Source organism: Oratosquilla oratoria, chromosome 12, assembly GCF_046742065.1.
Source record: "Oratosquilla oratoria isolate Oo_2021 chromosome 12, ASM4674206v1, whole genome shotgun sequence".
NCBI classification, from domain to species: domain Eukaryota; kingdom Metazoa; phylum Arthropoda; class Malacostraca; order Stomatopoda; family Squillidae; genus Oratosquilla; species Oratosquilla oratoria.
The window spans coordinates 72,870,383-72,892,368 of NC_134788.1; the positions used below are offsets into that span (position 1 = coordinate 72,870,383).

At 38.8% G+C, this 21,986-nt stretch overlaps 1 protein-coding gene across 1 annotated transcript in view; it reads left to right on the plus strand.

Moving 5' to 3' along the window:
- Window positions 1–8,876, plus strand: part of LOC143032019 (uncharacterized) — a 428,918-nt gene extending 420,042 nt beyond the window's left edge. Inside the window, exon 2 of the mRNA XM_076196489.1 lies at window positions 7,351–8,876. Coding sequence (XP_076052604.1) covers window positions 7,372–7,743 — 372 coding nt within the window. The 5' untranslated portion in view covers window positions 7,351–7,371 and the 3' untranslated portion in view covers window positions 7,744–8,876. The remainder of the gene's footprint in view (window positions 1–7,350) is intronic.
- Window positions 8,877–21,986: the final 13,110 nt, after the last annotated feature.

Here is a 21,986-nt window from a genome sequence, read left to right on the forward strand (position 1 = left end):
CATCCCCAATTTGAGGTCTTCTTTAAGGAAGGGAAGAATAGGCCACACATTTAACAAGCCAAGGGTTTGAAAATATAAAGAAGGTGCTTCCAGACACAATCAAAAATCTGACAAAAGTTGTCATTTTCAATTTTTCCTCTTTATGCAGATCATAATGATTGTTTGGACGATGAGAAATTTGTATCAGTTAAACGTAGGATCGTTCAAATTGAAGGGGAATTGGTGGAGAAACCGCAGCTTATCGCACTCATGAAAGGACAGGTGACTGACAAAATATCTATCAAGTGTTTAGGGGACAAGAAAACTGATATTTACAAAGAGGAACCTGTAATATGCTACAAATGCAGCAGCAAATAGGGACATATGGCATGGAAATTCAATGAAACCTTTAGGTGTGGGTATTGTAGTCAAAGACACGCGTCCAAAGAATGCATTGATCAAATTAACCAAAAAGTCAACGTAACAACACGATGCTGCAACTGTGGAGACTCGCACAATGCAAATTCTAAATTGTGTCCTAAACGAACCCAGGAAGCAATGTAATCAATATTTGGTGTCATGGGTCTGTTGTCGGCCAAAAAGCTGGATGTGCTATTGTGACCAGGGAACTGTATGAATATCGTATAAGTAATGAAGAGCGATATTCCAAAAGAATAGAAGGTACAACTGCAGCACAATGACATGCAATACATCAAAATTGAAAAATAACCTCCAACAGAGGACGGTCATCATTATATCTATTTGTAGATAGTGAGAGTGCATTACTTGCATTTGATTCAAAACTCCAGTGATGACAGCCGTCTTGTTTTTAAGTGTAAATCAAAAGTTAATGAAGGACATGCAACCAATGTAACTTTTACAGTGTGGAATATATGTCAATGATGTAGCTGATGATTTAGCTAAACAAGGAAGAGAGACTACTTTAAGGCATGGTTGATATGATCAGTGTAGCAAGTAAGGAAGAAATAAAAGTGAAAAGGAGAAAAGAAAGAGACGACACTTGGGACGTAGACAATAGACAATTGTTGGTCATTAATGCTATGGTGTCAAAAATGAAGCAAAGTAAGGTTGTGATAGTGTACAAGTAGGCACAAAATGTTCTTTAGTTTGAGAAAAGATATGACTATAGGCGCCAACGGCTGAAGACACACGCCGCTTCTCGTCCGATCAGCCAAGTTAATTAAGCAGCGTTGGGTCTGGTTAGTTAGTACTTGGATGGGTGACGACGACCGCCTGGGAACACCAGATGCTGCTCTTGGTATCTATTTATCCTCTCTTCTCTTTCTGTCCTACATTTTTGCTTTCATTGATACCAATTTAACTACAAACAAACGGCTCATATTCCACTTTCTCTGTCTGCTCTGTCCTAGGATTCTTGGTCAATCTAAACCAGCTTCGCCACAAATACTTATCGACCTCGTAATAAATAAACCCTATCAAGAGCGTTAAGCCTATCTAACTTATTCATGGCTTCCTTAATATCAATATAGACCATTATTTGATTGTGGCCCGTAGTACTAGTATCACAAGAAATAATCATGGCTACAAAAGAGTCCATAACAGATCAAACACCAAGCAATCTTTTCTTTAACCGCATCGTAAATCTTTCCAACAAACTACCTCTTCAAGTGGTAACTTTAAATACAATTGACACTTAAAGTAAGTCAGTGGTTCTTGACACTTGACACTCCTTACACCCCCATTCAATTCGCAAGCAGCCCCCCACCCCCCTCGTAACGACCAATATGCCTCCTCCTCCTCCTCCTGCTGCTGCTGCTCTTTACATCTCCTTTATCCTACCTAACAATGGCTACCAACCACAACCCCTACCTACCGCTGTCAAACATACAAAAACATCAAATCTCACAAATGCAACGCACGACCCAACGTCTCAACACAACACTTCATTCACCATCATTTCCATCTCATTAATTCATTCACCCTCACTGCCAACTCACCACTTCCAAACATATAAATACACCACTCACGCACCTCGCTCTATATATGCTAAGTCTTTAACTATCTCTCATTCTTAGGACTCGCAAGTCACCATGTATCATCAAATGTATATGCAACTTATCTACGTGTAATAATTACTCTCCTTCCATTTCTCTACTTTCTGATCGCGACAGCACCAACTATCACTTTTTTTTCTTTGTCTTCAGCCTTTTGTCTTTTCTCTTCATTTTAACTTCCCAATCAATCAATCTTGGAGATTTACTTCTTCCCCTCTCCGCTTCTTAGCTGTCATAACTTGCACACACAACATGACTGAAAAATAATCTCCTGCCTGCCTCCCACGCATCACCAATATATGCATATAGATATATCTTTGCATATACAAATATATTCTACATTTCTTAAGTTCATCATTTCTATATTGTATGTAAAGCTACAATTCTAAAACAACTTATTGGATGCATAAACATAATCGTTGTAGGATTCATCAACTTTATGTATATATGCATATCTTAACATGTACACATATTCCTCTATTCTATATTTCTTATATATTCTAAGCTTATCATTTGTATACTGTATGTACAGCTACAATTTCAAAGTAACTTATTGGACGCACAAACACAATTTACTTAGCATTTATCAACTTTATTTTTATAACTATCAGCTTCATTAACTCCTTTATTCTATATTTGTTATATGCCTTAAGCTTATCATTTATATATACTATATATACAGGTACAATTTCAAAGTAACTTGTTGCACGCACAAACATAATTCATATAGCATTCACCAAGTTTACTTTTATAACTATCAAATTCATTAACTCATTACATTCAATAAATTGGCCACAGATGCATAGTCTTTCCTCAAATACATAAACACTATCTTCTCGTTTTGTGATTATCATTTATATTCTTATTACGCTATCTATCATTCCATTTAGAAAACATGGTACGTGACATTTGTATGTCTAAATGTTCTTATTAGTTCGCCACATTGAGCTTCTCTCAATTTACATTCTACCTCCACCTTCATTCCACCTTTTCCTGCCACATTTGCACCCAAGTATCTAAAACTATCCACTTCCTCCAGTCTCTCTCCCTTAATGCTCACTTCCAGTCCACTGCCACTTTCACCCCTTGTACATCTCATCACTCTTACTTTTACCCACATTTATCTTTAGCTTTCATCTATCACATACTCTCCCAAACTCTGCCACCAACTTCCTCAGTCCCTCCTCCGATCCGGCCACAAGCGCAGTGTCGTCCAGAAACAACAGCTGGCTCACCTCCCACTTTTCTCCATTTTCTTTAACCATCTCCAATCCCTGACCCACTACCCTTGACAACATCAAAAGTGACAAATTTTTGACATTGAATGAGAATCAGACAAGAAACAATGGTCTCAAACTGTCCGGAAATAGATTTAATTTGGAAGTAGGTAGAAACAACTTTGCCAACCGTGTAGTAAATGAATGGAATAAACTTCCTGCACATGTAGTGCCATGTAGTTCAGTTCGAAGCTTTAAGAATCATTTAGATAAATACCTAAGTAAGATGCTGTAATGATTATAATTTATCTTATATTATTTGTTTTTGTTTTGTTATCATTTGTCTGTCTGATTTTCATTTATTATTAGTTATATGTCAATTTATTATTATTTACTATTTACCTGTTTGTTTATTATTTAACTATACCTATGCATTTATTTGTGTATTTTATTTGTTATTTACATTATTATAGTTTTTATTTATTGTTTTATTATTAATATGATTTTTTTTTCCGCATCCGACCTAGATATGGATCAAAAGGTCTCCTGTCGGCATGCTCCGCCTTTGTAATCCTTTGCAATCCTTTGTAATAATAATAATTATAATAATAATAATGATAATTCATACATATATAATGATACTTATACTACTACTACTACTATTGTACTGTCATTCTTTGTTACACTATCAATCTGTGTCGTGAGGAAGCTTGGGCCCAGGAGTGGTCTTGCCCCGCGGAAGAGTAAGGAAGTTGGGCGACGAAGAAGATTTTTATTTAGTTTTGGTCCTAGAAGAAGAAAGCTGTGGGACCTCATGGGGTTATATAAGACGCCACCGAAGAAGGTCCCTTCGAAGAATGGCTTGGGAAGCCATGCAGTGACTGGCGCTCCCCCGAACTCCTCAAAGTCCCTTCAAGACGACGCCACGCCATGGCCCGGGCAGCCGACGCGTCATTGTCAAGACCTTTATGGACATTGAGGAACTTATGGGCTTTTTCAAACGGGCTAAGAAAAAGGGCCAAAAGGTCATTGAAGAGACTATACGGTCCTCGAGGAGAAAATCAAAGGCTTTTTCCAACAGGCTTCCGCATTACGAGCCAAAGTTGATGTCAAAAGGTCATTACAAAGACCTTATAGGCTCTGAAGATTGATTATGGGCTTTTTTGAATGGGCTTAGTAAATGGACAGACTCGGTGCGAAAAAAGACATTGAAGTCTTGATCATGTGCAAATCTTTTGGGCTTTATGATTGGGCTTCATAATAAGATGATATAATTGGGCAAACCACAAGGAAAACGATCACGAAAAACGATCTTTTGTTCTTTGGAAAGAAATTTGGGGCTTTTCGAATAAGCCTCGCGAGGCTGGAGCATTTTGACTTGGGCTAAAAGAAGCTTTTAGTTGCTTGCAGGCCAGCAGGAGCCATAAGACAACAAATCGACACAAGTTACTTGGGCGAATTGGGCTAGCCCTCAGCTGAATAAAATCCTTTGGTTTTATATTGGACAAAATTCCTACATTGTTATTAGTTCAGTGACATTGGCAGTATTCTTTATCATATTATTTTGTCTAAAGGCACAGTTACACTGCTTGAATTAACATATTTCTATTTTTCTGGGAATAAATCATATTCATAGTGATGGACATGTCTGAATAAAATACAATTATTTATAAAGGCAGAGTGCTCCTGTATTTGACTGGTAGATCGCATTAGGGTAACTGTGGAAAAAGTAGATCATATCTTGCAAAAGGTTCATCTGGTTTGTGTGTGTATGTATATATATATATATATATATATATATATATATATATATATATATATATATGTGTGTGTGTGTGTGTGTGTGTGTGTGTGTGTGTGTGTGTGTGTGTGTGTATGTATGTATGTATATATATATATATTAGATTGCACTAATGTCGTAACACATTGGTAAAATTTAAACTTAGAACCCTGTGTCTTCCCATGTCCCCCTTCATGTACCTCATTACTAGGTATATATTCTTGTACTATACCTTTGTAATCATTCTGCTGAAGAGGACCACAGAGAGTGGTCGAAATATACAGGAACAATCATCTCACTTTTTATCTTTTTCCACCGACAGTGGGTTCTAAGTTTAAATATATATATATATATATATATATATATATATATATATATATGTATACATATATAAATATGTATATATATATATATATATATATATAAATTTTGCAGAAATCCACTCGGGAAATATACACTATGATCCAAACGTTTTCGTTTCTTTAGACATCTTCAGATATTCCCTGAAGATGTCTGAATAGACGAAAACGTTCGGATCATATTTCCTGAGTGGTTTTCTCCGAACTCTTACATATACGTGTTTTAGTGTATTGTGTTGCATATATACATGTATATATATATGTATATATATATATATATATATATATATATATATATATATATGTAATATCTTTTTAAGGTGACCCAGTTCCTATATATTTAAGGTGACCTCGTTCCTACATGCTCTATCCTAGATACTCTCTTCATTTACTCTTTATCCTTCTTTTCTCCTTTTCTATCTTGTTCTCTTCCTACTCCCTTTCTCTTCTCTCTTAATAGAATAGGTTGGCGTCAACCAGGATAGAAGGGAAAAGGACTACAATGTACAGAAGGTATTACAACCTCAGGGAGGCTGTCACACACCCCTGGGGGGACGGGGGGTCAGGTTGCATGTCCTGGGGGTCCTATGAAAGAAATGGGGTGTTGAGGGAGCCTACAGGAATAGTCTCCCCTCCCCCCCCAACAGTTTTGGTAATTGATGTCCTTCTGAGCATTTGAGATTTTTTTTTTATCTTATTTTTTTTATTTTTTATTTTTTTTTGTAAGTGAAAGTAGTATATTTTTATATGTTGGCTGTGTCCACAGGACTAAGCTAAAAATCAGAAAGAACATTGGCAAAAAAAATAAAATAAAATAAAAAAAATCTTATCGTTACCAGAAAAGGGGCCACATGTGACTGAATGAAATAGCCTAACAGCCTAACAGCTCATACGAAGGACAAGTACCACCCAGTACGCCAGGGAATTCATCGCGTCTTCGTGACGACCACATCTGCCGGATTACCTGCAAGACGAAAAAAGACCTTCAAGAAAGGAATCCGGAATCACTTGCCGCCTGGGACAAGGGGGGGGGGGAAGGGAGAGGGTTTGGGGAGGGGGCTTGGGCTGCAGAGGGAAGGCTTGGGGGGGGGGGTCTTGGATGGGACCTGGGGGGGGGGGAAGGGAAAGGCCAAGCACCACATATAAAAGGAGATGTCTCACCGATCTTGCATTGTGTGTCACTTCTTCCCGAAGTGTGACAACATGAAGGTTCTGGTAAGTACTCGAAGTCTCCACAAGAACGAAAACTTCGATGTTTGGTCCCGGAGAGATGGTTTCTCTAAGTATTCCTTTCTGTTGTTTTTCATGTTAGCTTGCTGTGTTATTGATGTGTTTTGATTAATAGTGAAGGTTCTTAAAGGGAAAGTCTGTTGTTTTGTGTCCGTCCGTCGTGTGTTGATTTTAGTCTTCCTGTTCCATCAGAAGTGAAAAAAAAAAAAAAATAACGAGAGCCTAAAGACAGTGTGGTTGCCTAAGGCAGAGATAATCAATCATTAAAATCTATCTGTCGATAGTTAGACCCATCCCTGACTATGCGGTATAGTCTTGGTCTCAGTCCCATAGAATATTAGTTCACTAGAATCAGTACAGAGGAGAATAACAAAAATGGGCTTAGAAACTTACCTTACGATGACAGGGTAAGGCACCTTGACAAAGTGCGGGGGTGATCTAATAGAGGTATTCAAATGGGTCAAGGACTTCAACAAAAATGATGTAGACAAGGCCATCATATTAAGACATTTAAATCGGACAAATTTAGATTTAAGAAGGAAACTAGCAAGAACTGGTTTACCAATAGAGTGGTTGACGAATGGAATTGACTAAGAAACCATGTAGTTAGTGAGCACTAAAACAATGGGTTGTTTTGAGGTCACCTCACTGTATGATTAGGGATGATAGGCGGAAATGGACATGAAACTGCCTAATGTAGGCCTTATGGTCTCTTGCAGCCTCCTCCATTTTTCTTATGTCTCCTTCAGGTTCTCTTGGTTCTTGGCGCCATGGCGGCCTGCGAGGCCAAGCCTGCGGCCGACCCTCAGCTCCTCCTCCTCCACTCCGGATACCCCGTGAGCCCCATCGTCTCCGTCAAGTCGGAGCAAGCGGAGCCCCTCACCTACGAGTACACCGTCCCGTCCGCTTACTCCGGAGGATTCCCCCACTACGGCGCCCTGCCCCACGCTGCTGGCCTCCCCTGGGGCGGCTACAACGCTTTCCCTTACTACAACAACAACAACCCCTACTACTACAACCCCTACTTCAACAACCCCTTCCTGACGCCGGCCAAGGCCGCAGAGGAGCCCGCCGCCGCCGCCGCTCCTGCCGAAGAGGAGGCTGCCGAGGCACGCAAGAAGCGTGAGGCCGACCCCCAGTAACGTTCTTCTTGAACCCTTACAGTACCTCCCCGTCAGCGCTGACGAAGACGCCGCCGCCGCCGCCGCCGCTCCCCTCACCTACCTACTCCTTCCCCGCCGTCGGGGGCGTCCACCCCTTCGCCTACGGCGGATTCGCCCATCCCGCAGCCTGGCCCTACTACGGCCACCCCTTCGGGTACCCCTTCGCCAGCAAGGCCGAGTGAGGATCTTCGGGCGGGAAAGGGACCCAATCCCATCGTGAAGGACGCGCGCAAGACACGGACTCGGATTTTCTTGAAGATCTGAAGAACACCCCCCAAAAAAACTCACGGAAACCTCGATGTTGTCCTTCCTTTAGCTGGAGGAGGACCAAGGAGGACTCTGAAGTTCTCTTGAAGTCTGGGCTCACCTTCTTCGACCTTCTTCAGCGACTTCTTCTGGAAGTAGGTACACTAGGGAAGGAAAAAAATCAAGGAAGCTTCTGTCTTTTTTCTCCAGTGGGAGGGGAAGAACTACGGAGGACTTCTTCTGAAGACCTCTGGGATCCCCTTCCACGACTACGTCGTGAGATAAAAATGATTCATTTCTCTTCATTCATCTGGAATAAACATCTTTACTTATTCTCCTGGAGTCTGCTTTTTACCAGTACGATTACTAAATTGTTTATTTTAATGGCAATTTTTAATTGCCTTTAAATATACAGTACTTAAGTAAAGTACATAACATAAATATGAATACCACAACGGCTGACATTAGGGGTGCGGTAGGTCAGTGTCGCATATATGTGCTAGAGCCTCATCAGTATGGTCGAGCTGATCAGACTGATTTCAGATTTCATTTACAGCCACAGCCATACCAACATACCACAAACTCCACATGCAGCACTTCACACCATACATACCAACATTATACCAAGCCGAACTGAGCCGAATCATGGTGATGTACAGAGGCCGTATCGTTCCTCAGGGGGATAGGCCGGTCATGCAGTGGACCATAAAGTCTGATTATTAGAAATATCGGACTATATTTCTCTGCTATTTTGAAACACGGTCGAATTGGAACGAGCGATAACTTCTTCGGATGAGCGATGACTAAAGGAAAACGCTAGATCTCCTCACAGTCCATCCAACAGTTCCCATAATATTTAGTACGACAGCAAAATAATCGTCCGACAATGTGATCAAATACACATTTGATGTCAGACACAACACTATAGAGTCGCGCGGTAGCCCAATGGATACAGTGTCGAACTCATGAGCAGGTGGGAGTGAGTTCGGTTCCTGGGGGCCACTGCGGGCGTTGTCCCGTTCGTTCCCGACAACCCTGGCCAGGTGGGGAAGCGACCCAAACACCGGTCTACAAAAAAAAAAAAAAAAAAACGGCTTGCCACGACTGACATGTTTTACCTTACTACGGGATGGTGATTTTTTAAGGTGAGTCTCACACACTATACGCTAAATATTCTTAATCCAACGTCCTTGGATGGCTGTAGGATGCTCATGCACCCAAATGGTTCCATATTCATCCACTCAGTACCATAGCGGATGATCATCCAGTACAGTAAGATCCCGCTAAGGTAAGTCATCGATTTCTGCATCTTACACAATTATGGCATTTGACCTTATACACCTTCAGACCTTCCACCCTTCTTCCCCCTTCCCCCTCCTCTTCTCCCCCCCCCCCCCCCGTCTCATCTTTATGGATTCAGGATGTCAGCTGGTCAGCCGGCGCGCCTGACAGCTGGTTGTTCTGTCAGTGGACGGGGAAAAGGTTTTGTCTCCTTTCGTCTGTCACTGTCATACATACACATACCTGCATCCGTGCATATATTTACACAGCTACACGTGTGCATATGCTGTGTACACGTACGTACTGTACACACACACTCACACACACACACACACACACACACACACCTACAGGGAGAGAGAGAGAGAGAGAGAGAGAGAGAGAGAGAGAGAGAGAGAGAGAGAGAGAGAGAGAGAGAGAAAGAGGAAGGATATGGACAGAGAGAGAGGACAGAGAGAAACAGAAGGACAGAGGAAGAGAGATAGAGGGAGCGGAAGAGAGAGAGGGGGCAGGGAGAGAGAGAGAGAGAGAGAGAGAGAGAGAGAGAGAGAGAGAGAGAGATACGGTGATGGAATAAAATGAAATTATGAAAACACAGAATGAAGAGCTGGAAAGACTTTGAAAATTCATCTCAATTTTCACAATTTTTCCTTGACAGATTCTGTCTGTCGCTCTTTTCTTTACAATCATTCTCATCTTATCTGTGTCAAACGTTGATCAAATATCCAAACAAACTTTTATTCTAAAAAGAAAATAATAATAATAATAATAGTAATAATAATAATAATAATAAATAAAATGAAAAATAAATAATAATATTAATGATAATGATGATAATGATAGTAATAATTTGGTGTACACATTTTTTATAGCAATGTTTCTCAACATTTTAAGCTTTGGGAAACCCTTACATCAATTTTTATATTATACGGGACTAGCCACTTTTCCTGAGCATTTAGTGACAGACAACATTGTAATATATCAACATCGCCACATTCAGAGAGACTCAACAAGCCAGGGAAAATGTAAAAAAAAAAAAAAAAAAAATTGTGTAATAAAAAAAAAAAAAAAAAAATCATGAGAGGAATGAACTGTAACATATTAAATTCACTGTTGTCGTCCGAACCCCTTGCTAGGTTTCTGCAGTCCACGGATCCCCAGTTAAGAAACACTGTTCTATAGCATGTAATTCCCAACTATTTGGAAGCAAAGGTAAAATGCCATAAGAAGGAGACATTTCCTTCAGGTCTAACACAAAGCACAAGAATTTGAGAAACGTATTTCTTCTTACTGGAAAACCAAAAGAAAAAAGTTTGTACGACACGAAGTCAACACGCTCTCGTCTCTATACGCATGCGCAGAAGACCAGAGGTAAACAGTCAGTCATGTTCTTGTAGAAATTCTTCCAGAGCTTCCTTTCCTCCTTCCAGATCCTTACTACACCCCTTCCAGACCTTTATTTGGTTCCTTCCAGACCCTTGCTTCGGCTTCCCAGCCTTCCTCGGCCAATTCTAGGCCCTTACTTTGGCCCTTCCAGAGACACAGGGTTCTAAGTTTAAATTTTACCAATGTGTTACGACATTAGTGCAATCTAATATATATATATATATATATATATATATATATATACATATATATATTTATATATACATATATATACATATAAATATATATATATACATACATACATACACACACACACACACACACACACACACACACACACACATATATATATATATATATATATATATATATATATATATATACATACACACACAAACCAGGTGAACCTTTTGCAAGATATGATCTACTTTTTCCACAGTTACCCTAATGCGATCTACCAGTCAAATACAGGAGCACTCTGCCTTTATAAATAATTGTATTTCATTCAGACATGTCCATCACTATGAATATGATTTATTCCCAGAAAAATAGAAATATGTTAATTCAAGCAGTGTAACTGTACCTTTAGACAAAATAATGTGATAAAGAATACTGCCAATGTCACTGAACTAATAACAATGTAGGAATTTTGTCCAATATAAAACCAAAGGATTTGATTCAGCTGAGGGCTAGCCCAATTCGCCCAAGTAACTTGTGTCGATTTGTTGTCTTATGGCTCCTGCTGGCCTGCAAGCAACTAAAAGCTTCTTTTAGCCCAAGTCAAAATGCTCCAGCCTCGCCAGGCTTATTCGAAAAGCCCCAAATTTCTTTCCAAAGAACAAAAGATCGTTTTTCGTGATCGTTTTCCTTGTGGTTTGCCCAATTATATCATCTTATTATGAAGCCCAATCATAAAGCCCAAAAGATTTGCACATGATCAAGACTTCAATGTCTTTTTTCGCACCGAGTCTGTCCATTTACTAAGCCCATTCAAAAAAAGCCCATAATCAATCTTCAGAGCCTATAAGGTCTTTGTAATGACCTTTTGACATCAACTTTGGCTCGTAATGCGGAAGCCTGTTGGAAAAAGCGTTTGATTTTCTCCTCGAGGACCGTATAGTCTCTTCAATGACCTTTTGGCCCTTTTTCTTAGCCCGTTTGAAAAAGCCCATAAGTTCCTCAATGTCCATAAAGGTCTTGACAATGACGCGTCGGCTGCCCGGGCCATGGCGTCGCGTCGTCTTGAAGGGACTTTGAGGAGTTCGGGGGAGCGCCAGTCACTGCATGGCTTCCCAAGCCATTCTTCGAAGGGAAGTTCTTCGGTGGCGTCTTATCCCCATGAGGTCCGCCAGCTTTCTTCTAGGACCAAAACTAAATAAAAATCTTCTTCTTTGCCCAACTTGCTTACTCTTCCGCGGGGCAAGACCACTCCTGGGCCCAAGCTTCCTCACGACACAGATTGATATATAGTGTAACAAAGAATGACAGTAGAATAGTAGTAGTACTGTAGTAAAAGTATCATTATATATGTATGAATTATCATTATTATTATTATAATTATTATTATTACAAAGGATTGCAAAGGATTACAAAGGCGGAGCATGCCGACAGGAGACCTTTTGATCCATATCTAGGTCGGATGCGGAAAAAAAATCATATTAATAATAAAACAATGAATACAAACTATAATAATGTTAATAACAAATGAAATACATAAATAAATGCATAGGTATAGTTAAATAATAAACAAACAGGTAAATAGTAAATAATAATAAATTGACATATAACTAATAATAAATGAAAATCAGACAGACAAATGATAACAAAACAAAAACAAATGATATAAGATAAATTATAATCATTACAGCATCTTACTTAGGTATTTATCTAAATGATTCTTAAAGCTTCGAACTGAACTACATTGCACTACCTGTGCAGGAAGTTTATTCCATTCATTTACTACATGGTTGGCAAAGTTGTTTCTACCTACTTCCAAATTGAATCTATTTCCGGACAGTTTGAGATCATTGTTTCTTGTCTGATTCTCATTCAATGTGAAAATTTGGCCACTTTTGATGTTGTCAATTCTCTTTAAAATCTTAAAGACATGTATCAAGTCGCCTCTGAGTCTACGCTTTTTTAGGGAAAACAGATTCATGTGTTTTATTCGATTTTCGTATGATTTATTTTTGATATTTGGAATCAGTTTTGTGGCTCCCGTTGTACTTTTTCCAGTCTGTCAATGTCTTTAATGAGATTCGGTGACCATACGGAAACAGCATATTCCAAATGTGGACGAACTAACGATTTATATAGCTTGTTAATGAGTGATGGACCTTTGAAATCAAAAGATCGCGCAATCAGTCCCAGAATCTTATTTGCTTTCTCAGAGGCTGAAATACATTGCTTGGATGATTTGAGGTCGTTACTGATAATTACGCCGAGATCTTTTTCACTATCCACTTTTGTTAACGAATTTCCAAATAACTTGTAATCGTGCTTACAGTTATTTTTACCTATGTGCATTACCTTGCATTTACTTGTGTTAAATTTCATTAACCACTTTTCAGACCATTGCTGTAATTGATCTAAATCTTCTTGAATATCTAATTGGTTTGAGTGATCATTTGCCACTCCGCACAGTTTTGTATCATCAGCAAATTTAGAAACAGTAGATTTTAGTCCATGGTCCATATCATTTATATATACTATGAATAGAAGTGGCCCAAGAACGGAACCCTGACTTGAGATGTTATTTTGAATATTTCAAATTGATTATTTTTATTATATCTTTTATATATATTGTGTATATATGTTCGGTAGGGTGCGGGTGGGGAGACAAGTTTTATATTGTTATCGTCGTCGTTGTTTTGTCGTCTCAAATTTGAACGCCTTAAGTTTGACTTCGTCTTTATTTATTTTCCATTTGATGGTGGGCAGGATTGATGGCTGGTGTATGTATTCATCTGAATAAAAAATTCTAGCTCAGAACGAAAAAATATATAAACTACAATATCATATATATATATTTTTTATATCGATATTGTAGCTGTGGCCATGAAATAGGGAAACGAACAATGCTGTCTCCGTAGATTTGATAATGATAATGAAGACAATAAAGATGATGATGATGATGATGGTGATAACACCTAAATGAAAATTGTAGAATTAAATTGGGTCAAAAATTGAGAGAAAAAATGTTGAGGCGAATTATATGAGAAAAATTTGAAGACGGGAGGGTTAATTAAGGAGGGAAGTGGGAGGAGCCATTTTCTGCTGTGTAGATGTTGAGGAGGTGAATGCTGGAGGTGGAGGTGGTTGAAAGAGATGATGAGGATATCTTCCCACATTTTTACAGCGTCGGAAAGTGGAGATTCGTCTGGAAGCAAGACCGCCACTGCACGCACGTACGTGGTCAAATATATCCCCTTGTAGTATCTCGGTAGGAAATACCTACAAACTTTCTTCCCCCTCCTCCTCCCTCTCTCCCTCCCCCTCTGTTCCCCATTTGTTCCTTTACTGCGATTTTCTGTAAAAAAAATAAAAGAATATATATATATGAATAGATAGAAAATCCTGTCCTTCCCTCCCTTTTTCAAAGCCAATTTTCCTCCATCCCCTCACCCGCTCCCTCTCACCCTTGTTGCCATATACGCATGCGTCTTGTCAAGATGTCCTATTTTATGTGACAAAACCTATACAAATATATTGGATACATTTCAATTATTACAATTTTATTCATATAGAAAAGAATATATTACAGGAAAACTGCTGGAGATAAAAATTTGTGTCAAAAATAAGCATTTACTAAATATTTGCATAGCTGTATTACATCGTATGTCAGGGTATACGTATATAAACAAATACACGTAAATATTCATATTTTGCGCTCAGTAGCATGAAAGGTAAATTCTGTAGCTTGTCTGACAACCCCCTCCCTCCTTAATAGAAATGTGTTTAGTGGTCGGTGTTGCACGAACTCCATTACACTCCGTTCTCTTCGAGTAGACCTGTGACGTAATGTCGCGCCTGCATGTCAACCGCCAATGGCGCGGGCACGCAACATTAAACGGTCAATTTTAATTTGGCGACGACAAACTGAAACACAAATGTACAAATATTTATATATCATTTGATGCAAAATGCTTAAGGATTGCCCTTGATATATATCTTTTTTAGTCTCAGTGAATAGTTACTGGGAAAACAATGAAAAATATACAATGAGATAATTCATATCTTTTTAAAAATGGCCATTGGAAACACAGCGACTAAATGAGGATAACAGTTATCCTGTATATCACAACTAAGTTAATAGATATACAAGATTATTTTGAAACACGCTGTTATATCTAAAATCGTTTAATTTTTTTGTTTTGTCTGTAAACATCAGAGTTGTTTAATTTGCCAATACTTTTATAAAGAAATCGAGTTAGTTGCTAATGTTATGGTCACGCCCAAGGCTTGGAAAAATATCACAATGCTGCAAGCAGTTACTATCTCCCAAGAAGTGGATATATGATTTGAAATGGCCTGTGCATATGTTTGCCTGTATGAGATGATTTCATATTTTATGTGTACTTTTTTATATAAATGGAATTTTCCGTGTTTCGGCGTGTTTATGTATATTTTGTATTTTTCACTATATATATATATCGTGCGTCTTATTAGTTGGAAATGAAGATACGTCATGTCAGTAATTTGAATATTATCTATTCATTTTTATATACGGGTGGGAGTGGGTATTTGCCTTTTGATTTGGCTACCTCCCATATAAGGGGGAAAAAGCCTTTGGCATATAGATAGACTTGTTGTTGGTATTTGTGAAAGTTTATATTTACTGCACTGAATTGAGGTTGGTACCCCTGACAGCGTGATGACGGATGTTCTTCTTGAATATTTTCCCGCCAAAAGTAGATGAATAAATAAAGGAATAGATAAGTAAAAATATAAAGTCTGTCTCTGGGTAGACACCAAGGAAGACATATATATAAATATAATGTTTCAGTATTTCTGTTCTTCATAGAACATGTTTGGCTCGTAGTATTATATCTGTGAAATATGGACCCCCCGTGGAAAATGGACCCCATCGAGGTAATTGTCAATGCGTCTTAATCTAGCTTAACCTAGCCTAATCATCAGGGGGTCTATTTGTCACGCAGAGTTCACATTTCACAACGAATGTGTATTCTACGAAAGGGTATTTCACAAAGGGGGTATATTTGTCACGAAGATGGGGTACTTATTCTACAAAAGGAGTATTTTTTCACGCAGATAGGGGTATGTATTTTACAAATGGTGTATATATTTTACAAAAGTTAATATTTCACAAAAATGTATGTATTCTACAAAGGGGTATGTAGGCAGGAGTCCGAATAATTCGTCGTATGTCATGGTATATAAGTAGGCACAGTCGAAAGCCAAAACGCGTTTTTGCACCTCCTGGTGCCTCTTCAGTGGCAATTGAAGTAATGAAGATTCCATTTTTTTTTTAGTCCCTGCGGAGCTAGCCGATTTCAGGACTGTCTTTAATTGCTTCTATGGCCGTAATATCTTATTTATTTATTAATTCAATTTTATATTTATTTATTTACCGGAGTGTGGAATTTTGTTATATTTGACCCGGCTGGAGAGGGTCATAGTAGGCCTCCCACGGGGGAAGAGCAGATTAGGCTGGCAGCCGCCAGGATTATTTGGGATTTTCCGGCGTCTGATGTGCTGTTTGCCCTCAATTGGTCTAGGGCGGTGGAGGGATCTCCGAAGAGATTTCTTAAAATTTTAAAATGGTCCCTGAGCTCTCTGCAAACGAAAAGGCAGTGATTGAAAGAGACCTGTTCTCTGCCACAGGTACAGAGAAGATTTAGAAATTTGGTTCGCCAATGGTTTACCCTTATTCTGGATATCATGGCTAACATATAAGGGGGTACAGTGGGGAGAGTCGGGGGTTTTCCTCCGTGACAGGTTGTTGTCGGCCATCCCCGAGCGATGGCAGTGGCGGTGAAGTCTGCCTTCCAGGTCTCCCAGATGGCTCTGTTGATCTTGTGCAGGGCGTCGCTGATCGTGAATTTGATGGAAATCATGTCCTCTTCAGGCGCCAGGGCGCCCTTCTTGGCTGCCCCATCCGCCTTTTCATTACCGTGCAACCCCACATGTGAGGGAACCCATTGATATCTTATCTGAATATCTTTGTTGGAGGCCTCAGCAGTGAGGTGCAGTATTTCTTGCAAAATGTCTGGTTGCGAGTCGCATTGACAGCTCTGAAGTGCCTTAAGGCTGGCTCTTGAATCTGAGAGCACGGTGATGCAAGCTGGCGGATGGGGAAGAGCGAGAACTATTTTAATGGCTTCCCGAATGGCGATTAATTCGGCCGAGAAGATGGAGGTGGGGGGAAGCTTCACGGAGATGGACTCTTGTGTGTTTTCCAAGAATATCCCTGCGCCTGTGCGGCCATCCTCAAGCACAGAGCCATCCGTGTAGACAAGGAAGTCCTCCTTGTACTCCGTCCTTATCATTTCCCTCACATGTGCTAGGAGAAGAGAAGATGCGGACCGTCTTGGCATCTCAATCCCGGAATTTCTGAGACAACTGTTGGTGGTTTGAGTACCCAGGGGTGAAAGAGATCCACCTGACACTGGGTAACAAGTTGTCTCGCATCGGGAGGAAGCCCGGCTTTTATGCAGAGGTCCTTGACAGTTACAAAGTACAGAACAATGTGTATTTATAGTAAAGCAGTGAGGTAGCAAGAGGGGACGGAGCTCAGGTCAACACGCCCGGCACGCATGCTCGCATCTTGGTGGCTCAGGTCACATGACCGGCGTTGCATGGGCCTTGGTGATTTTTGTCCACCGCTAATGTTGATGGTAACATTTTATTTATGGCAAAAGAAGAAATACAGTCTGGTGACCATTGACCATGGGAAATGTTGTAATTTGGGAAATTATTTATTAAGGAGGATTCTACTATTTTTCTTCTGAAACTACATTTGGATTTATAAATTATTTCAGCATCGTCCCAATTTATTCGGTGGTTTTTATTGGCGACGTGCTGAAATACTGCGGAATTTTCCTGTCCGTATTTAACAGAGTTCTTGTGCTCCTTAACCCTGGTATTGAGATCTCGACCCGTCTGTCCCCAATATACATCATTGCAATCTAAACAAGGTAATTTATAAACTCCAGGAGTTGCAATCTATGCAACGCCGGTCATGTGACCTGAGCCACCAAGATGCGAGCATGCGTGCCGGGCGTGTTGACCTGAGCTCCATCCCCTCTTGCTACCTCACTGCTTTACTATAAATACACATTGTTCTGTACTTTGTAACTCATATCTGCTGAAGAGGATCACAGTAAGTGATCGAAATATACAGATCTCTATATCTTCGCTTATTCTTCTCCGAAAGTGGGTCATCAGTATTATTTTACAAATGTGCTACGACATATCTTTGTTGTGATATATATATATATATATATATATATATATATATATATATATGTATATATACATATATATGTATATATATATACATATGTATATATATATACATACATAAATACATGTGTGTGTGTGTGTGTGTGTGTGTGTGTGTGTGTGTGTGTGTGTGTGTGTGTGTGTGTGTGTGTGTGTGTGTGTGTGTGTGTGTGTGTGTGTGTGTGTATGTGTGTGTGTGTGTGTGTGTGTGTGTGTGTGTGTGTGTGTGTGTGTGTGTTTGTGTGTGTGTGTGTGTGTGTGTGTGAGAGAGAGAGAGAGAGAGAGAGAGAGAGAGAGAGAGAGAGAGAGAGAGAGAGAGAGAGAGAGGGAGACTGTGTGTGTGTGTGTGTGTGTGTGTGTGTGTGTGTGTGTGTGTGTGTGTGTGTGTGTGTGTGTGTGTGTGTGTGTGTGTGTGTGTGTGTGTGTGCGTGCGTGCATGTGTGTGTGGGTGGGTTTGTGTGCGTGTTGTTAGAATTACTGGATCGATTGCAGCCAATAGCAAAGGCTCTAGATGAGGTACAGAGTGACAAATGCACTATCGCTCAAGCGGTAGATGTTTGGAAGAAATTACTTGGCCATTTCACAAACAATAAACAAGCTGAAAAATTGGTGAAAAAACAGTTTATCACCAAAGCTCACATATTTCCCAACATGCTTCATCCAGCACTTGAAGGAAAAATGCTCAGTGCAGAAGAGGTGAATATTACTATGGAGTATGCCAATGAGAAATATTCAACACTTGTTCCTGTCATTATGAAGTTTCAGGCAAAATCACCTCCTTTCCAGACGTCCAAGTTTACTGAGTCTGTGACCAAGACCCTAACAGCTATTGAGTGGTGGGATTCACATACAGCCATGTAAGACAGTGATATTCTGTTATCAGTGCGTCAACTCCTAACTGGAGTAGCCTCATCATCAGGAGTTGAAAGAGTTTTCTCCTCCTATGGACTTGTATACACAAAATTAACTTAAGGAACCGCCTCGGTAAAGAGAAGGCAGCTAAATTGTTCTTCCTTTTCAAGACAATGAACTCAAATGTAAATAATGATTAATGTAAATAACTCTCCACTAACCTCATACAATAATACATGTTAATTCCGGCCAAAATTGGCATTTCAAAGCATAACAGTGCCTTAAAAATAGTTTCTTATTTCACCATAAAAGTTTATATTAACTTATACTGCATTGAATAAGTCAATAGTTGATATATTTGTCCTATATACAATGTTAGGTTTCTAGTTTTGATATATTTGTCCAATATAAAATGTTAGGTTACAAGGAAAGCAATGGCTTCCGCTAGCGGAGCCAGGAATCTGGGTGCGTACGTCCTGTGTAATAGTAGTCCTTGATATATCTATATATATATATATATATATATATATATATATATATATATATATATATATATATATATATATATATATATATATATACACATATATATATATATACTTTTAGGGTACATTTGGTACGCCTGTCATGACATCCTCCGTAGTTGGCAGGTAGGAGTCACGTGACTAAATTCAAATATCTTCGAATCCATGGAACATCATAGTAATTTTCCTCAGGATAGCTCCAGCCGATTTTTTCTTCGACTTGAGATGTTATTTTTAATATTTCAAATTAATTATATTTATAATGCATTTTGCAGAGGCATTTTATAAACAAGAAAATCGTGTATATATGTTCGGTAGGGTGCGGGTGGCGAGAGAAGTTTTATATTGTTGTCGTCGTCGTTGTTTTGTCGTCTCAAATTTGAACGCCTTAAGTTTGACTTCGTCTTTATTTATTTTCCGTTTGATGGTGGGTAGGATTAATGGTTGGTGTATGTATTCATCTGAATCAAAAATTCTAGCCCAGAACGAAAAATATATAAACTACAATATTATATATATATATATATATATATTTCTTTATGTTGATATTGTAGCTGTGGCCATGAAATAGGGAAACGAACAATGCTGTCCACGTAGATTTGATAATGATAATGAAGACAATAAAGATGATGATGATGATGGTGATAACACCTAAATGAAAATTGTAGAATTGAATTGGATCGAAAATTGAGAGAAAAAATGTTGAGGCGAATTAAATGAGAAAAATTTGAAGACGGGAGGGTTAGGGAGGGAAGTGGGAGGAGCCATTTTCTGTTGCGTAGATGCTGAGGAGGTGGATTCTTGGGGTGGTGGTTGAAAGAGATGATGAGGATATCTTCCCACATTTTTACAGCGTCGGAAAGTGGAGATTCGTCTGGAAGCAAGACCGCCACTGCACGTACGTGGTCAAATATAATATCTCGGTAGGAAATACGTACAAACCTTCTTCCCCCTCCTCCTCCCTCTCTCCCTCCCCCTCTGTTCTCTCCTTGTTCCTTTACTGCGATTTTCTCTAAAAAAAAAAGAAAAAAGAAAAAAAAAATGATAATAATAATAATAATATATATATATATATATACATATATATATATATATGTATATATATATATATATATATATATATATGAATAGATAGAAAATCTTGTCCTTCCCTCCCTATTTCTCTCACCCTTCCTATTTCAAAGCCAATTTTCCTCCATCCCCTCACCCGCTCCCTCCCACCCTTGTTGCCATATACGCATGTGTCTTGTCAAGATGTCCTATTTTATGTGACAAAACCTATACAAATATATTGAATACATTTTGATCATTACAATTCTATTTATATAAAAAATATATTACAGGAAAACTGCTGGAGATAAAAATTGTGGCAAAAATAACCATTTGCTATATATTTGCATAGCTGTGGTACATCGGATATCAGGGTACACTTATATAAACAAATACACGTAAATATTCATATTTTGCGCTCAGTAGCATGAAAGGTAAATTCTGTAGCTTATCTATCAACCCCCTTCCTCCTTAATAAAAATGTGTTTAGTGGTCGGTGTTGTCTATGCTTGCACGATCCCCATTCTCTTAGATTAGAAACGACTCCTTTCTCTTCGGGTAGACCTGTGACGTAATGTCGCGCCTGCATGTCTGTGTGTGTGTGTGTGTGTGTGTGTGTGTGTGTGTGTGTGTGTGTGTGTGTGTGTGTGTGTGTGTGTGTGTGTGTGTGTGTGTGTGTGTGTGTGTGTGTGTGTGTGTGAGCTATGCCGGTGGTGTGTGTGTGTGTGTGTGTGTGTGTGTGTGTGTGTGTGTGTGTGTGTGTGTGTGTGTGTGTATGTCTGTATGTATGTGTGTGTATGTGTGTGTGTGCGTGTGTGTGTGTATGGTGTGTGTGTGTGTGTGTGTGTGTGTGTGTGCATCCGACCTAGTTATGGACCAAAAGGTCTCCTGTCAGCATGCTCCTGCTTTTTAATCCTTTATGTATATATACATACATATATATATATATATATATATATATATATATATATATATGTGTGTGTGTATATACATATATATATCAGTAAGTAGATAAATAAGTCTATAAAATTAATAGTAACATATGGAAATGAAAATATTGTTATATAGAATATAATTTATATATTGTGTTACTGGGTTAATATTAACATTTGACTTTCCGTGAAAGAAAAACTCTTAGGAAAAGATAAGATAGAAAAAATGTTTGCATCTCATGCAGAATGGCACGCGAATACACCCCACGACTAAGTAATTCATTTGCACACAGCATATGGAGATTTTATTATCATTATATACATATATATATATATATATATATATATATATATATATATATATATATATATATATATATATATATATTCGTGAAGCGTGGCAGGAGATTCTCTTTCAAGCATATTCTGTTGAAAACGACAGCAAACGCATTAGAAATTAATTTCTTTCGTACAACATTCAAGTGGC